We start from the raw sequence: 18,097 nt of genomic DNA on the forward strand, positions 1-18,097 counted from the left end.
CTGTCTTATCTGTAGGAAATCTTGTTCCCACAGAATCATAGAATCATAAAGTTGGAAAAGACCATGAGGATCAGCTAGTCCAACCACTACAATGCAGGAATCTTATGCCCAAAGTGGGGTTGAACCCATTACCCTGAGATTATAAGTCTCATGCCCTACAAACTGAGCACAGAGTTGAACTCTGGAAGTCTAATGAGTAAGTGAGAATGTATCTCAGCTAGCTCTGTCATGAGGTGTTGAGCATGGATCACATGAAGAAGGATACAATTACAGATCTGTTTTTATATGCAGTTTTATTATTAGTTATAAATTTCCTCCAGTGATATAGGGTGTGTGTTTTTTACATTGTACACCACTTAATAATCTCAATAAAGGTGCAATAAACTCCACCCTACAAGTGTTTTGTTGTAAGGAAATTTTTGTAGCATGGTAAACATTTTAAATTGCCATTTCAACTCTTCTTTGATGCATGTGAGGAGAGTAGATCAAAGGTTTCAACAGGATAGCACAGAATCATGCTATGTATAAAGCCACATATGAGTTTATCTGATATTTTAGAGGAAACAAAAATAGAAATGAAGGAAATAGGTTGAATATTTGAAACATTAATGTTTTCTCCGTATTAACTGCTCCTTTTTGTTCAGATCAGGCCTAAAAACAATAATGTAGCATTTAGGAGCAAAGATGCAGCTCAGTAAACCTGAGCCAGATGACAGGATGGAGAAGACCTCCACGGCCACCATGTATTTCCCCTTGGTGCTCAGGTAAGTTGGAACAAAGGACAGCCACACACTGCAGAAGACCAACATGCTGAAAGTGATGAACTTGGCTTCATTGAAACTGTCTGGCAACTTCCTAGCAAGGAAAGCCACCGTGAAGCTGACAGTGGCTAGAAAGCCCATATAACCCAGGACGCAGTAGAACATGGTGACTGACCCTTCATTACATTCAATTATGATTTCTCCATACACTGAGTGACTGTCCAAATCTGGGAATGGGGGAGAAAAACCCAACCAAAGAGCACAAACGGCGACTTGGACGAGGGAGCAACACAATACGACAGAATGTGCCAATCTTTTCCCCACCCATTTCCGGAAACTGTTTCCTGGCTTGGAGGCCATGAAAGCCACAACCACTGTAATAGTCTTAGCCAAAACGGAAGAGACAGCAATCGAAAAGATGATGCCAAAAGCTGTTTGTCTGAGGAGGCAGGTGATTTTCTTGGGTTGTCCGATGAATAGCAAAGCGCAGAAGAAGCAGAGGAGGAGAGAGGCAAGGAGAAGGTAGGTGAGGCTCCGATTGTTGGCTTTGACGATGGGAGTGTCCCGCTGCTTGATGAAGACTGCAAGCACCAGAGCTGTGATCAGGGCAAAGAGAAGAGCCAGAGAAGTCAAAGTAATGCCCAAAGTATCTTCAAAAGAAAGAAAACTTTGAATCTTGGGGATGCAGTGATCTCTACGATTATTAGGGAAGTGATCTTCGGGGCATCGGGTACAGTAATCCAGGTCTGTAAGAGAAATATAATATGCATATGGTAAAGATGTCCATAATTGTTCTCTCTTATAAGAGCCACTTTTCTAAAAATCCACCTAAATCCAGTGTTTAAATCTTCTGGATTCAGCATTGTCCACTAGTAATCTTTATCCAGCACTGAAGTGAGAAAATAAATCTATTGAGTGAATGGACATCAAAATGGCAAATGAAATCCAGCATTAGCAGGTGTAAACTGCAGCAAAAATCCTAATTTCACATATTCATAAATTCAGTTGGATCTGGTGGTTATTGACTAGTAGTGAGATCTTTAAATTTTGGAGGATAGCTTGATGAAGAATCTAACCTAGTATGTGGCAGCTGTGTGTTAAGGAGTGTTAGAGAAATTACTGAGGGGAAACCAGTTAGCGTCATTATATAAATCTATAGTGTGACCACTCTTGGAATATTAATGTGGTGCTAGAAAAGTTTGTGAAAGAGGCAAGTAAAATGATCAGAGGGTTGGAACAACTCCTTTTTGAGGAATGTTACAGTTGCAGCTTCTAACGTCAAAGAAAAAAAGGCATGGGAAGGTGGACACTAGAGTGTTTGGATTATGCATGGTGTGAAGACTTGGAACCTAACAGGAAGATACCTGTTAGGTTTCTTTGCAGGTAGTTATATTATTATTGTTGAGTTTGGGGGTTTGTGTGTGTAATTTTTTTATCAATTTTTTGAAGGTGGAAATAAAAATAAATAAATTATTTAATTGAGTACAAAACATAAAGCAGGGTCAAGGATTGTTAAAGATAAATACTCTACAGCTATGCAACCCATTGAAATAATTGTACAGAGAAATAAATAAAATCTATCTTGTTGAGAATTTCTAATTAATAATCAATGTTCTTGCATGCTCCAGGCTATTGTTTACTCCCTCCCAAACTAGACGTTATTACTCTAACCACAAACGAGAATATTCTGCAAGTGACAGCAGCTAAATCTGAAGAACTCAAAAATAGTGATTGTTTACACATATATGTTCTACTACTATCCATACTTTGCATGACAAACGTATTTCTTATAAATATTTCTCCTACCCTCCTGGTTCGAAATCATATCTTCTGGACATGGAGAACAGTCATAGCAACAAAATTTCTTTCCCTCCTTTTTCCCCCTGCTGTACCCAGGATAGCACTGATCATTACATAAAGAGAATGGAGGTACCTATTCTTGAACAAAGGAAGGATTGAGCATTAATTGTTTGGATTTCCTTTCTCTTCCAAATAATAAGCGATAAACAAAGGGCTGATGAAATGAAATATTAACATCTGTGATTGCGCAAATGGCAAGTTCAGTGTGAGGAAAGCTGTACCAAGTCTTTAAGTAGGGGGGTGGGTCTACTCCACCACAATGAAGGAGGGAATCTAATGCCGCCGCCCCCACCCAATTACTATGAAAGTTATCATTTGATATAAAGTGAGAATTTTCCACACCTGAGACAATTCTCTGTGCCATTCAAGTCTCTCTTCGTTAATAGTGAGCACTTCACCAGGGAAAGCCTGAGGATCCAGCCTTCCCACTTTGACTTTGACATAAGAGTTATTTGGGAAAGTGACCAAGCTGGTAATGTCAAATCCAGCTACTATTTCTCTGTTTTCATTAAACATAATTTCATCACCAGCACTGTTGTTGAATAGAATGTCTTTAAACAATGAATGACTCTGGATGGGGAGAGAAAAAGAACTGAGAAGAAGAAGAAGAAGGGTTTGGATTTGATATCCCGCTTTATTACTACCCGAAGGAGTCTCAAAGTGACTAACAATCTCCTTTCCCTTCCTCCCCCACAACAAACACTCTGTGAGCTGAATGAGGCTGAGAGACTTCAGAGAAGTGTGACTGGCCCAAGGTCACCCAGCAGCTGCATGTGGAGGAGTGGGGAAGCAAACCCAGTTCACCAGATTATAAGTCCACCGCTCTTAACCATTACACCACACTGGCGTAAGAAAATACCAAGACGTTGATTATTTTCAGAAACGTTACTCTGGGACACCCCGCCACTGTACTGGAGAGCTTCCAGTCACAAGGACACTTTCCTTCATGTGTGGTGGGAGTGTGAAAAATGAACAACTTATTGACTATATTCATGAATATTTCTTCAATAACAAGCCAGTCTGTAGCCCTGCACTTGGCTGTTAAAAGTGATCTAAATTTCACCCTTGTTTAGAAGGAGCTGCTAACTCTGCTGCTGGCTGCAGTCAAACTTGAAACTGGAAGTCTACATTGGGTTCCTTCCAGGAATGAATGGTGTCGGACATTAATCCATCATAGCAGGTTTTTGATGCTTTATGGGCACTATTTACATGCTTTATAAATATAAAAAAATACTGCATAGTCCCTCAGTGACACGTGCCTCTATGTTTCAAGGCTACATTCTCAATAAGTGACGCTTACTTTCAAAATCTCTTTTCATGGAATCTATTTTACTACAATGTCTGCAAAAGTGTAGTGAACTTTCTGTTTCTCTTATTCCAATTTCAGTAATGTTCTCCACACAGGCTTTGTTCTCTTTTTAATTTATTGTTTATCTTATTTGTATGTTGTTGTATTTGAAAATGTAATAAATCTTTAATGTGTTTACCACACAAACCCTTGCATATTCACTCTGAAAAAGTTCAATGAAATTTAAAAAGGATTTATTGCCATATGTGCTTGAGAGGGAAACCAATTTATGTGTGGAACTCCCCCCCCCCCAGTTAAAGAATCATAATGAGACACATCATCCAGCTTAAGGTAGCAAACATGGGAAGGAAGGAAGGAAGGAAGGAAGGAAGGAAGGAAGGAAGGAAGACAATATATAAATTAGTGTTATTTTACCAGTAAAATGATGCACTTATAAGCAAATAGGCTATAACCATGGAGACTTTAAGCCATTAGTGGAAGGAAGGAAGGAAGGAAGGAAATTTGAGGAGGTGAATGAGATCAGGAGTTTGGGCCTATGTTGTACATAACTTTCATGATAAAAGTGTTCTATTATTCTGTATTTCATACCACACTGTTCCACCATACAGTTATGTATGCAACTATTTTTCAGTTAAAGGGTTATGGTAAGGGACAGCATCTCACTTATGGTACCAAGCGTGAAGTGCAACATGTGAACCCATGTCACTTCACAAAAAGTGGCAAAATCTTCCATCACCCTCCCCCCAAACTCCACTCTCCCTGAAAATAGATATTTATTTTTTATATATAAAAACAAAACTAAACTAAAACCTACCCATAATATTTCTAGGGAGGACTGAAATTGATGAGCGGGACCAGGGGTTTAGACACATGTTCTAAATGGATTTCAGAGGCATTACCTTCCAGGGTTCCACTTTCCAAGGATGCAGCTTGCCTCCATTTTCCATTTGTCTGTAATTTAATCTGTATGAATGCATGATCTGTAAAGCATGTGCCACAGCATAGACAGCATTATAGATACTGTAGCTGTGACCTGTCATCTTCAACTGAAAAAATTGCCCAGGAAGGCTCTCCAGCTTCTCCTCACCACTACATGCTCCATCAATATCTGTGAAGCCATCAGAACCTGGAACAAAGCAGTCAAATGCTTGTTCCCAGAAATCTTTGATAAAACCATCTTCTTTAGCTTGAGTAGGTTTTAAAGTTTGAATATATTTTTGGAATCCTTGAACCTCATTTGAAGGAATTGTGAAGGAAATAGCACCATGGAACATTTGGATATCCCAGGTTTTTTGTAATATAAAGAGTGCAAAATCAATCTGGGCTGTTGTAATCCATACTTTCCCAAAAGATGCAGTCTCATTGTACTGAGACTCAGCTGCTAGAGACTTCTTTACCCCCAAGATAATGGCTGCCAACCATCTAATATTTGCAGTTTCTCCATATAGAACAATCACATTGGCTTTGCTGTTCTTGAAAACTGGCACGCTCTTCATAATGTATTTATTCATTTCACCCATTTCCAATATTCTCAAATAAATTGGAACTTTATTTGTGAAGGCTGAACAGATTCCATTCTTGGAAAAGATTGCTTCCATGACCTGCAAGAAATGTTCTCCACCAGCATCATCAAAAGTCATCAGCCCAACCCATTTCCATCTAAAATGCACTAGTAGCTCAACAATTCCTTGGTACTGGAGGGCTTCATTGGGCACCATGCGGTAAAAGGAAGGGAAAGCGACTTGATCATTCATTGCTGGTTGAAATGAGCCATATGAAAACTAGCACAAAGAAAGAAACAGATTTTAACTGTAATAGCATCCTGAAGAATGAGCCAGGTTGTATTTTCCCTCTGCCTCTTTTCCAAAGCAAAATATTGGTCCAAAGAAGCAAGAAAATATCCATCCCAACACCAGATCTAGAACCTGGACAATACCATTTAATTGGATCTGTTCCTGGAAGTCACAGTCCTCTGCCAAGAAATCAAGGCACAAACAGAAGTATGGGTGTGCCCTTAGACTCCTTCCAGGAAAAGAAGAAGATTTTATTATCCCCTATGAATGCAACACATTGATCCTACCTGTGGAATCTTGTAAAGTCCTAAAATATCTGCCATCTGTGAGGATGTATCAGATCTAAGTCCACCAACGATGCCCATTAGATGTGTCTGAGTGTCACATTTGTAGTTGGGGAAAAACTGATGGAATTTGAAAATAAGATCCAGTGTGGTGCGGTAGGTCATCCTTGCATCATAGTAGCTATCATAGATGTGGAACCCAAGAGTGACATTGGGCAAGATGTTGGAATTCTCGTTGATCTCATGCACAGCAAATGCCAAGGCCAGGATGTGCTGGTAGAATTTTGGCACCATCCTGGAAACAGATTTACAAGCTCTTCTTATGAGAAAAATCAACAGCACATTAAAATATGGTTCCACTCTGGTTTTAAGATAATTTAGCTGTCCAATGAAAAGGAAAAGCTATAATTCCCAGAAGATGGTTGTGGTAAATACTTTTAGTTGGACAGAAAATGCAATTCACATTGGCTCACTTTTACTGGATTGTTTTCTTTATCATTTACTTTAATAGAACACACCCTCTGAAGATCTTGAAATGTTTTGTTTTTTTAAAAAAATACCCACTATTCCACCATGTAGCCTAAAGCTTCCAAACAAAAACATGGCAAGCCAAAGGCTTACACTGCTTAACAAACTTCTACAAAAATGAAAAACCCATATCAACACAAGAAATACAATGCAAACTAGCAGACACCCAAATACCCTAGCTGACCCAACAACAACTACATGACTTCTTAAATAATCCACCAATCATAGCAGCAGCCATTAGGCCTCTGACAACCTTTGAAAAACTTCTCCTGACAACAGAGGGACACAGCAAGGGGATGGTATCCACACTATACAAAAGACAACTCCAAGACCCTACAAAATCCCTCACCACAATTAAAGACCAATGGGAACCTGATATAGGTTACGAAATAAATCCTACCGAATGATCTAAACTGTGGTCTAAACCACCCTTTAAGTCCATCTCAGCCAAAAGAAGGAAACTCACTTTGCAACTACTTCATAGATGGTACCTAACACCTCGGAAGCAGGTGCTGACACACCCAGGAACTTCACCTAAATGCAGGGGAGGTTGCACCACTACAGGAACATACCTACAGATGTGGTGGGATTGCCACCAAATTCAATCCTTTTGGACATCAGTCCTACAAGAAATATGCAAAATAACAAAACAGGCACAGTGGTACTTCAGCCAATCACCCATTCCCACCACCCTTCTGAGTAATACCCCTCCCCACCCTCTCACCATATATAAGGGTCTGGTGACTTCTGTTTCAGTGTATCTGAAGAAGTGTGCAAGCACATGAAAGCTCATACCAAGAACAAACTTAATTGGTCTCTAAGGTGCTACTGGACAATTTTTTTATTTTTAAAATTTATATATTTATACATTATCTTTGTAACCGAAGCAGTCATAAATATACTGAACAATACTGAACAATATTAGAACTTACAAAGAATGGCTATCAAGCATATACATATAAGACCATCTCCACATCCCTGAAGCTCTAATGGGTTCATTGCCCCACAGTCACTGGACCATTTAATACATCTCTCCCATCTTTCACCTGAGAAAGGGTCAGTTCAGAGTAGGCTGTCACCTGGAGGGGGGAAGCTATAATACTACTTTCACCCACTCAATCCCAGCTCCTGATAAATAACCAATCAGCACTGGTAGTGACAGAGCTGGCTCAAGAGATTTTGGCATCTAGGTGAACCATAAAATGGCACACACACCTTCCCTGCCAGGGAAGAAGGGATGAGTGAAGATCTGCACCAGGAACAAGTGGGGAATAAATATCTACATCAGGATCTTCTGCCACTGTGGATCCTGCCATCTGAGGAAGTTACCTCACCTTGCCTCATGGGTGCGCCTGCCCTGGAAAGCTGACACAAACATCAGCCTCACACTCAAGTGGTCCTGAAGGGCACCATAAACTCAAGTTGTTGCAGCCAATCAGCAGCTATGCTCTTCTTCTCCACCAGCAATTTCAGTAAAGGGAAGGGTTGTGGCAATTCAATGTATGTTTGCTCAGAGGGAAACTGATAGAAGAACTTAACAAAAGTTACAAAGTGATTTTTAAAGCACTTCATATATTTACTGAGATATTTCCAGGTGGGGAAAAATGGAGATCTCTTAAAAAGCAGCACATCTTTGATCATTGACCTGTTTTGTATAAATTTTAAAAAGAGAGAGAAACAAGCCAATAAGAAGAGAGAGAAAAATGCTTCTTCTTTGGTAAAATGGGAAGCCTCAGCAGGCAAGCCTATCACCTCAGCTGAGTGAAATCATCTCAAAATATTTTAATGATTCAAATGGGTTTCTAAAACAATGATATATCTAGTTAATGTCTTCTGGTCCTTAGGAACATTCACTCAGTCACAACAATTGATACTGTTCAATATAAACCAACCTTTGGTGATTCTAAAAGGATATAAACACCAAAATAAAAGCAAAGCTCAGTTTTATGGTGTGTGGGAAAAATAATTTCTTACAGTTGGACACCAATCTCCTCCTCCAAAGGGTGTTTCAGGAAATCGACATCAGTTAAAAGGAAGTAGATATGAGACATTATTCCTCCAATGTGGATTTCACTTGACTGGTACCATTCATGCGGAATATGTACTGGATCATTCCCAGTGCAGTTGAAATTTTCTACTTTGGAAGCCGTATGTGGTAGCAACAGCAAGAACAACATCTCAAACCTCATCCTGATGGCCATAGGAAGCTCTGAACTGAGATTCCTTTCTGATGCTCTAGGGTACAGTTATTATTGCTAGCTTGGATTGAAGAAATTAGCTCTGCTGCTGGTCTCTTTCGAAAATACACTTTTAGGGATCTGTATCTCGTATCTACCTTGCATTTACCATCCAGAGGGTGAATGTCCCTTCACATCAATTGCAAGACAATAATCTGACTCTTGACCTGTTAGATCTCAAGCCTTGCCTCTCTCCAATCCCCCTGCCTGTAGCTGGCAATTTTACAGTGGGGTAATATAAAATCCTTTCAGGCATGCTTCTTTTCTGCACCACCACCCCACTGAAAAGTCCCTGCAGAGTTGGCCAACTGAATAAAATACAGTAATTTGGGTAATTACAGGGTGACATCACTACTTGCTGATTCAAACATGTTTGTGAGATGTCAAATCAAACTTCTTCAGCTCTCTAGTTGGTCTTCAGCTGAGTGGTGACTTGAGAGTGACCCGCAGTGACCACAAGGATAGAAAAGGTCTGGATACAGGGATATTTCTATTAGATATGTCAGAGTTACAGTTGAACTCCTGCTCTCCAATGGCATTATGGCAAATAGCAAAGCACCCTTGATGGTGTGTCATTTCCCACACACCCTGCCCTGTCCCTTGTCCTCAATTTCCACTGGTTATCACAAGATAATTCCTCATATCAAAATATTATGTATTTGGGAGTGATATATGATCACTGGAGTCCTCTAGGCTTTTATTAGTAGATTTTGTACTTATAACTACATGTTATAAAACTACAGTTTTATAACTACATGAAATGTGAGCTATAAGCTATGAGTCAAGGAAGCTATGATTTTGAGAATGTATATGAGCACAAGTAACAAAATAGCAACCATTGTATCCTTCACATGATACAAAATGGCTTCCAATAGATAGCTGGCATGACACGAAATGGCTGTTGTGGCTCTAAAGCACAAGTGCAATTTTGTAGTTAAAGACTCACATATACACAAAAAATAGGAATGGGGAAATAAGGACAATATGGATTAGTCTGTTCAACATTTTACTTTCAAATTCTGCAATTTACTATACTTCACCAAGCAAACAGGAACAAAATTCAATACTGAGGAAGGCATTACTCAGAAAGGCATATGAAGGTTTCATTCTACATAAATTTCACCGGCTGTTTGTTTTGTGTATGTGAGAAGAATGCTTCAGATATTTCAAAAGGACGGTCCAAAATCAGACATTGCACAAGGAAGCTGACATTCACAGAAAACAAATTAAAATGAAGAAAATGATTTGAATATTTGAAACATTAATGTTTTCTCCGTATTAACTGCTCCTTTTTGTTCAGATCAGGCCTAAAAACAATAATGTAGCATTTAGGAGCAAAGATGCAGCTCAGTAAACCTGAGCCAGATGACAGGATGGAGAAGACCTCCACGGCCACCATGTATTTCCCTTTGGTGCTCAGGTAAGTTGGAACAAAGGACAGCCACACACTGCAGAAGACCAACATGCTGAAAGTGATGAACTTGGCTTCATTGAAACTGTCTGGCAACTTCCTAGCAAGGAAAGCCACCGTGAAGCTGACAGTGGCTAGAAAGCCCATATAACCCAGGACACAGTAGAACATGGTGACTGACCCTTCATTACATTCAATTATGATTTCTCCATACACTGAGTGACTGTCCAAATATGGGAACGGGGGAGAAAAACCCAACCAAAGAGCACAAATGGCGACTTGAACGAGGGAGCAACACAATACGACAGAATGTGCCAATCTTTTCCCCACCCATTTCCGGAAACTGTTTCCTGGCTTGGAGGCCATGAAAGCCACAACCACTGTAATAGTCTTAGCCAAAACGGAAGAGACAGCAATCGAAAAGATGATGCCAAAAGCTGTTTGTCTGAGGAGGCAGGTGATTTTCTTGGGTTGTCCGATGAATAGCAAAGCGCAGAAGAAGCAGAGGAGGAGAGAGGCAAGGAGAAGGTAGGTGAGGCTCCGATTGTTGGCTTTGACGATGGGAGTGTCCCGCTGCTTGATGAAGACTGCCAGCACCAGAGCTGTGATCAGGGCAAAGAGAAGAGCCAGAGAAGTCAAAGTAATGCCCAAAGTATCTTCAAAAGAAAGAAAACTTTGAATCTTGGGGATGCAGTCATCTCTACGATTATTAGGGAAGTGATCTTCGGGGCATCGGGTACAGTAATCCAAATCTGAAAGAAAAAGATGTGTGTGTGTGTGTGTGTGTGTATATATGTATTAAAGATAACATCAGTAATTAGAAACAAGTTTCTATGAGTCCACCTAAATCAGTATTTGCAGTCTTGGTAATTGCTTCCAGGGATTAATTCTCATTCATTCTGCATAAGAAACATGCGGTTTGCCAGGGTTCTTTAACCCTATTGAGTAAAGAAAGACTTGTGGTGTGGCAGGCTATTTGGAGATAGGGAAAAAGGGTTGATTTCAATTGAGATTTCCCGAGCCTTCTCTTCCCTTTTACAGTATATAACATACTATATATATATATATATATATATATATATATAGATAGATAGATAGACATATAACTATTACTATTCTCCATCTTTGTCAGTGCTTTAGGCAGCGTCAAAAGTTCACTAGACTCCTTGCCTGGCTCCTTTGCATTACATCAGCCAAAGTGATCCAGCTTTCTATTGTGCAGATCTATTATTTTCTCCCCTTCCCCCCTCTTTTTGGTGGAGTTCCAAGATTTCAACAAATGATCAGTTGTTTCAAACATTATTAAAGGGCCATACAATATGCTGTTGGGTTTGGTTTTTTTGCTGAAGCACCCTTTCCATCTCCTTCCCATCCAGAAAAACACTATTGAAAATAATCTACAGGCTAAATCTCATGCATCTGCCTCCAAGAACTGTCTATACTTTCCATTAGAAATGTTTAAACATGTCTCCTACCTTCCTGTGTTGAGATCATTTCTTCTGGGCATGGATAACAATCGTAGCAACAAAATTTCCTCCCCTCCTTCTTTTTTCTGCTGTACCCAGGATAGCATTTTTCATTACATAAGGAGAATGGAGGCACCTATACATTGATGAAGGAATAATTTTCCATGGAATTAATTGTTTTTATTTTATAAAGAAGGATTGGTTAATGTTAAACATTAACATATTTGACTACAGAAACAGTGCAGAGAGTGTGGGCAATGCTTACTACTGGAATAAGAGGAAAACATGATAAAGAAATCTCTGTCCATGGTAAACCCTGTACTATATTTTTTTCAATAACTAGAAAGTACCAAAAAAGGGGGGGGGGGAGAAATTAGAAATAGCAAAACAAGATGGGCTAAAATATCTACAGTCTCTTAGCCACCAGCACCAATCTTCTGCAGTGGCTACCTGTTTGCTACGAAGCCAGGTTCAAAATCCAGGTCTAGGGACTTCCTGAACAAATATATCCCAGCTCAGTGTCTGTCAGAAGTCCCAGTTCTCAGCTTGGTAACACAGCCAGCATAGGTAATTAAAAAGGAGGGTTTATTGCAAAAACAAACAGATAGGTCCTGATGGCTCTAACAAAGCCTCCGGCATCTTTACTCAAAATGACCCTTCTGAAGAATCCTGAAGAATCCTTACTTTGATGTTAGAAGATATTGAACTTATGAACCTTACGTCTCTTGCTTTGCTTCCTGTCTAACAGCCCACCCCTTCGCCGATTCTCCACACTTATTGGATTAGCTCCAGCCTCTTCCTTTTCTGACAGGCTACCCATGTCTCTATTCCCTCCTGCTTGAATTTCCTGAGAGCTTTGGCTGCGCTCCAGCCCGTTCCCAGTTGTTCACTTGGCAACCAGCATTCCAATGCTCGGAGGAGACAAATCTGAGCCTCTCTGTTCTGCCGCAAGCTGTGACGTTCCACTAGGAGCTGGCGCATTCCTGACAGTGTCACTGGTTGTCCCGCACATTGATTCAGTTGACACTGACAAGAAATTGAGTGCCATTGGCCCAGCCTTGTAGAACACTCTTCCAATGGAGATTCAGAATGCAGCTTCTATCTTGACCTTTAAATGCATACTGAAAACTTTTATTCGGATGCTTTCTGTAATGGTTTCTGATCTGATGATGGTGATGGCATGATGGTTTTTATTCTGTATATATAATTCTGTATATATAAACTTCAGTTCTTTTCAATGAAATTGAGGTATACAGTGGTACCTTGGGTTAAGAACTTAATTCGTTCTGGAGGTCTGTTCTTAACCTGAAACTGTTCTTAACCTGAGGTACCACTTTAGCTAATGGGGCCTCCCGCTGCTGCCACCACACGATTTCTGTTCTCATCCTGAAGCAAAGTTCTTAACCCGAGGTACTATTTCTGGGTTAGCGGAGTCTGTAACCTGAAGCGTCTGTAACCCGAGGTACCACTGTACAAGCATTTTAATAAATAATTAAAGAGTTTTCACAATGAATTTATTCCTTAGGGCGGCATTTCTCTAGTAATGATATCGCTCATTATATATTTGTGTGTGTGTTTGTGTATAATTGTAGGCTGCCTTTTTCTATTAAAAAAAAACAGCAAGGTGATGGACAGCATGCAAAATTACTCTAAGTTCAAAAACAAACCAACAAATTACCACCCTTATCGAAGATACGTTGTGATTTATTAATTGGAGTAATGTGCTAATACTATGCCAAGCCAATGAATGTCATTGTATGAAACAAAATTTGTAGCCATTTATTTTAAACGGATGCCAGCCCATGGATGGATGTCAATGATATCATATGAGATGCTCTGCCAATGCTCTGCACCTGAGACAAGTCTCTGTGCCACTCAAGTTTTTCCTCGTTGATGGTGAGTGCTTTGTCCGGAGCAGCCTGAGGATCCAGCCTTCCCACTTTGATTCTGACATAGGAATTGTTTGGGAAGGTGACTATGTTTGTAACATCAAATCCAGCTACAAATTCCCCATGTTCATTGAACATAATTTCGTCTCCAACAGTGTTGTTGAGTGGGTTGTTCCTAAGCAATGAATGAAGCTACACGAGGAGAGAAATAGAACAAAGAGACCCATAAGAGACAGAATATTCTCAGCAAGATATACACAAACCATTTCCAGCTCATGCTAAGCATATCTGCTCAGAAATATATCCTAGTAAATTAATTGGGGCTAATTCAATTTCCTTAGGTAATAACAAAGTAATACACAATAGTTGGGTTTTCCCCTGTCTGAGAGCTGTGTCGTTTTGTGGGAACACCTTCCTGGGGATATGTTGCCAGTGGCAGGAGAGCTAAGTGGCAAAAGTGGGCAAACACAAAGCAGTTTACAAAAAGATGAGACAAGGAAATCAAGGAAAAATTACTGCCCAACTTTAAAACACACTAAAGTTAAAATACTGAAACAGATTCAAATTACCTTAACTTTCTAAGCACCTGAGCAGGTTTGTCTAAACCAGGCATGTCCAAAGTCCGTTTTGGGGGCCTAATCCGGCCCACCAGCCAGTTTAATCTGGCCCCTGTGGCAGTTTATTTCCTGGGGTAAAATCCTAAAAAAAACCTTAACAACTTCAATCCTAAAAGAAGCTTGACAACTCCAAACCCCCAAAAAGGTCAACAACTTTGGCTGGCCCTTTGGTTGGCCCCCACGGCCCTTCACTTCATCAAATCTGACCATCTTTGAAAAAAGTTTGGACACCACTGGTCTAAACAATATATGGAAACTACAGAAAGGAAATTGATGTGATGAGTCTGACTAGCTGCTTGGACCTATTTTTTGAAGAGAGCTCAAAACTAAATCCATGCATACTATTCTATGTGCCACTATAATGCTCTAGCCCAAGTCACAGATGTTTGTGAGTAGGAGGCATTTACCTGCCAGGGCTCCACTTGCCAAGAATGCAACTTGCCTCTACTTTCGATTTTTCTGTGGTTGGAGCTAGCCGAGTATTTGACACGTAAGGCATGGACTACAGCATAAACAGCATTATAGATGCTATAGCTATGGCCTGTCATCTTCAACTGAAAAAATTGTGCAGGAAGGTTCTCCAGTCTCTCCTCACCAGTACACACTCCATCAATATCTGTAGAGCCACCAGAATTTGGAACAAAGCAGTCAAATGCTTGCTCCCAGAAATCTTTGATAAAGCCATCCCCTTTCGGTTGGGTAGGACTCACACTCTGAACAAATGTTTGGAAACCTGGAATGTCTTTTGAAGGAATTGTGAAGGAGATGGCTCCGTGGAACACCTGGATATCCCAGTTTCTTTGGAATAGAAAGAGTGCTAAATCAATCTGGGCTGTCGTAATCCATACTTTCCCAAAAGGTGCCTTTGCATTGTAGTAAAGATTACCAGCAAGAGACTCTTTGATCCCAAAGATAATGGCAGCCAACCACCTGAGGTTTGACGTTTTCCCATATATAACAATTGCATTGGCTTTACTGTCCCTAAAAATAGGAATACTTTCCAATATGTATTTGTTCATATCGCCCATTTCCAATATACGGATATTAGCTGGAACTTTGTTTGTGAAGGCTGAGCAGATGCCATTCTCGGAAAGCATGGCTTCTATAGTCTGTAGGAAATGCTGTCCCCCATCATCATCAAAACTCATCAAACCAATCCATTTCCATTTGAAATGCAGAAGTAACTGGACAATTCCTTGGTACTGAAGAGATTCGTTGGGAACCATGCGGTAAAAGGAGGGGAACCCAATGTGATCATTCACTGCTGGATGAAATGAGCCATAAGAAAACTAAAATATAAAAAAGGTAATGGACAGGTATTTATCTGAAGACTCTGTAAGGAATCACTGCTGTCCAACACTTATCATTTCCTGGTTTTATTCTCGCAATAAATTCTAGATGCATATTTTTTATTAATTTCAAGGCCAGAGTCAGTAGTTGGAATTGCACCCAGAAACAAATATGGACACAATGTTCCGTTCTACGTAGTGTGCACCTCTAAACAAACATCTGACTGGTGTCCAGCCTGTGAGTTCTGTATATTTGTTCAATAGCAGTCCCATAAAGATTGTACTGCAATAATCTACTCAGGAAATTATGAAAGCATGGAAGAGAGTGGCTAGCTAATCATTAGTCAAGCAGCCAAGAGAGCTAGAGAGTTCTTTAGGGGTGGGGGTGGGGGAATACCACCTGGGCATTCAGAATCAGACTTCTTGCCATATTACCTCCAAGGTGAGGCAGGCTAATCTAATAAGACTGTCCTCCAGCTTCATGATCAATTTTACTACCCTACCACCTTCCCCATCTTCCATGATTTCATGTATTTATTGACCCCAATTCATCCTCTTACTCACAAGACACATTTTCTGAGGGCATCTGTAGGAGAGTTTTGTTATTAGTGATTGTTGTTTACTGATTGTGTTTCTGATAGATTCTGATTTACTCTTTGCCATCCATCTTCCTTGAGAGACAACGGGTTGAAGCCAAGCCACTGTGTTAGCATCACCAAAGTGACCTCCCCAGGGTGCAAGCCTGGGCAGTGTATATGGAGGTCCTGGGCTGCCTAGATGACAAGCCCCCCCCCTCTTGGCCATGCTGTTGTGGTCCAAAGGAAAGTAGAGCAAGATGTTTTTGTTTCTAATATGGGCTACCTTCCCAGGTTGACAATCCGCATCTCCATCCCCTTTATTTACTAGTTTTATTATAAACCATTGCATGGACTGTGGAAAAAATGGAATATAAATCTAAAAATGAAATATTCATCATTTTGAAAATACTTCCCCATGAACTCCATACCTGTGGAATCTTGTAACGTCCCAAGACATCTGCCATCTGTGAGGAGGTATCAGACCGAAGTCCACCAATGACTCCCATTAGGTGTGTTCTGCTGCCACATTTGTAATTTGGGAGTAAATGGGGTGATTTGAAGAGCAGTTCCAGAGTGGTACGGTAGGTCATCCTTGCATTGTAGTAGCTATCATCAATGTGCAACCCAATAGTGGTGTTGTGCAAGACATTGGGAAACTCGTTGATCTCTTTTATGGCAAATGCCAAGGCCAGGATGTGCTGATAAAACTTTGGGACCATCCTGCAAAAATAGAGATATACATGCTCATCATTAAAGGGATAAATCAACATGTTATCCATGTGGTTTTCAACTCTAACTCGCCAGTGCTGAGCTGCAGATACTGTAACATGAAGGTGAGATCCATCAAATATAGTTTCACAAATGGTACATTCTCTTGCCATCGATACAAAGTGGGGTTTGGGGTTTACCTGTTCATGAGAGCTGGCAAATTGCTTTGATGCAGGAGCCAGATTGCCCAAATGGAGCCATTTTTGTTGGAGGGTATGTGTGACACATACCATAAATGATTGAGGCAACACCCTCCTACAAGTCAACATTCACAACCCAGAGAGTATTTTCATTTTCATCATAGATTTTTGTTATTGAAAAGTTTGAAGAAGAAATGAAACCAACACTCTTCATCAGAGCTGGTCCAGCAGAAAAAAATGGGGGAGGGAGGAATCAATGATATGCAAGTCCATTCTTACAACTGTAGAAAACCTCAAACTTCATAATGAAATTTCATTCTGAAAAGTTCTGTGCAAGTAGTTGCAAAATGCATGGGCAACTTTTTAAAAACATGTACAAGAAACACAAGTCTGCTGAAATGTTTCTCCTCTGTTTTTACTTTATTTCAATAGATCTTCCTGAAGAAGCCGTAATTTTAAAGCAAATGGAACAAATCTGGAAGCAAATAAATTAATAGGTATCATCCCCATCCCATATATGATTTAGCTTATATGACATAACCGGAGAAGAGTGAAATTGTCTTTTAGAAATTTAATGACTCAAAGATCCTGTTATTAATGCCCTCTATTGCGTACTTCATTAATTTGAAAGGAACTTAATTTGGAGACAGTAGCAAAATACATGAAATCTATAAGCACACAGTTTTGCAATCTCCAACATCTACTCCCTTTCCCCTGAAAATATCCTGTGAAGTTTGGAAGAAAGTGAGAAGGTGGTGTTTGTTCATTGACAGTTCTTGCTTCAAATCTGATAAAGGGCACCTTCACTTTATTCGTTCCATTGCGTTCTTAGAACATTTTTGGTTGGATGGTTGGTTGTTTTGGAAAGCCTAATCCAAAAGACACATTTCTTAAAAACTGTTTTATCTTATTGTTTACTTTACTTAGCTTTGAATGTTTTTAAATATCTGTTTTAAGTGATTTTAAATACAATTTTAATGTTTGTTTTCTGTATTTTATTAAAATCAAACAGTATATAAATTTTATATGAAAAAAATGTCAGGTACCAACAGCAAATGCATTTATTAATACCTTTCTATTTTATTTGAATCAAAATTTTAAGACGCACCTATTTACCCTGGCCTTTGACAACTGAAATAGAGATTCTTGTGACTGTAATTTATTTTA

The 18,097-nt window shown here is 39.8% G+C and overlaps 2 protein-coding genes across 2 annotated transcripts; both read right to left on the reverse strand.

The window, feature by feature from the left end:
• Positions 1-605: 605 nt before the first annotated feature.
• LOC310750905 (vomeronasal type-2 receptor 26-like) lies at positions 606-8,724 on the reverse strand (the record flags this gene model as incomplete). The annotated part of the gene is made up of 6 exons (XM_083589305.1): positions 606-1,507; positions 2,568-2,694; positions 2,964-3,191; positions 4,830-5,711; positions 6,011-6,302; positions 8,510-8,724. The coding sequence occupies 6 exons, from the start codon at positions 8,722-8,724 to the stop codon at positions 606-608; spliced, it is 2,646 nt and encodes an 881-aa protein (XP_083445431.1).
• A 1,309-nt stretch (positions 8,725-10,033) lies between these two features.
• On the reverse strand, positions 10,034-16,903 carry LOC310750906 (vomeronasal type-2 receptor 26-like; the record flags this gene model as incomplete). The annotated part of the gene is made up of 4 exons (XM_083589306.1): positions 10,034-10,935; positions 11,659-11,785; positions 14,563-15,444; positions 16,451-16,903. The coding sequence occupies 4 exons, from the start codon at positions 16,901-16,903 to the stop codon at positions 10,034-10,036; spliced, it is 2,364 nt and encodes a 787-aa protein (XP_083445432.1).
• Positions 16,904-18,097: the final 1,194 nt, after the last annotated feature.

This window comes from Podarcis filfolensis (genome assembly GCF_964270895.1).
Source record: "Podarcis filfolensis genome assembly, chromosome: 16".
Lineage (NCBI taxonomy): Eukaryota > Metazoa > Chordata > Lepidosauria > Squamata > Lacertidae > Podarcis > Podarcis filfolensis.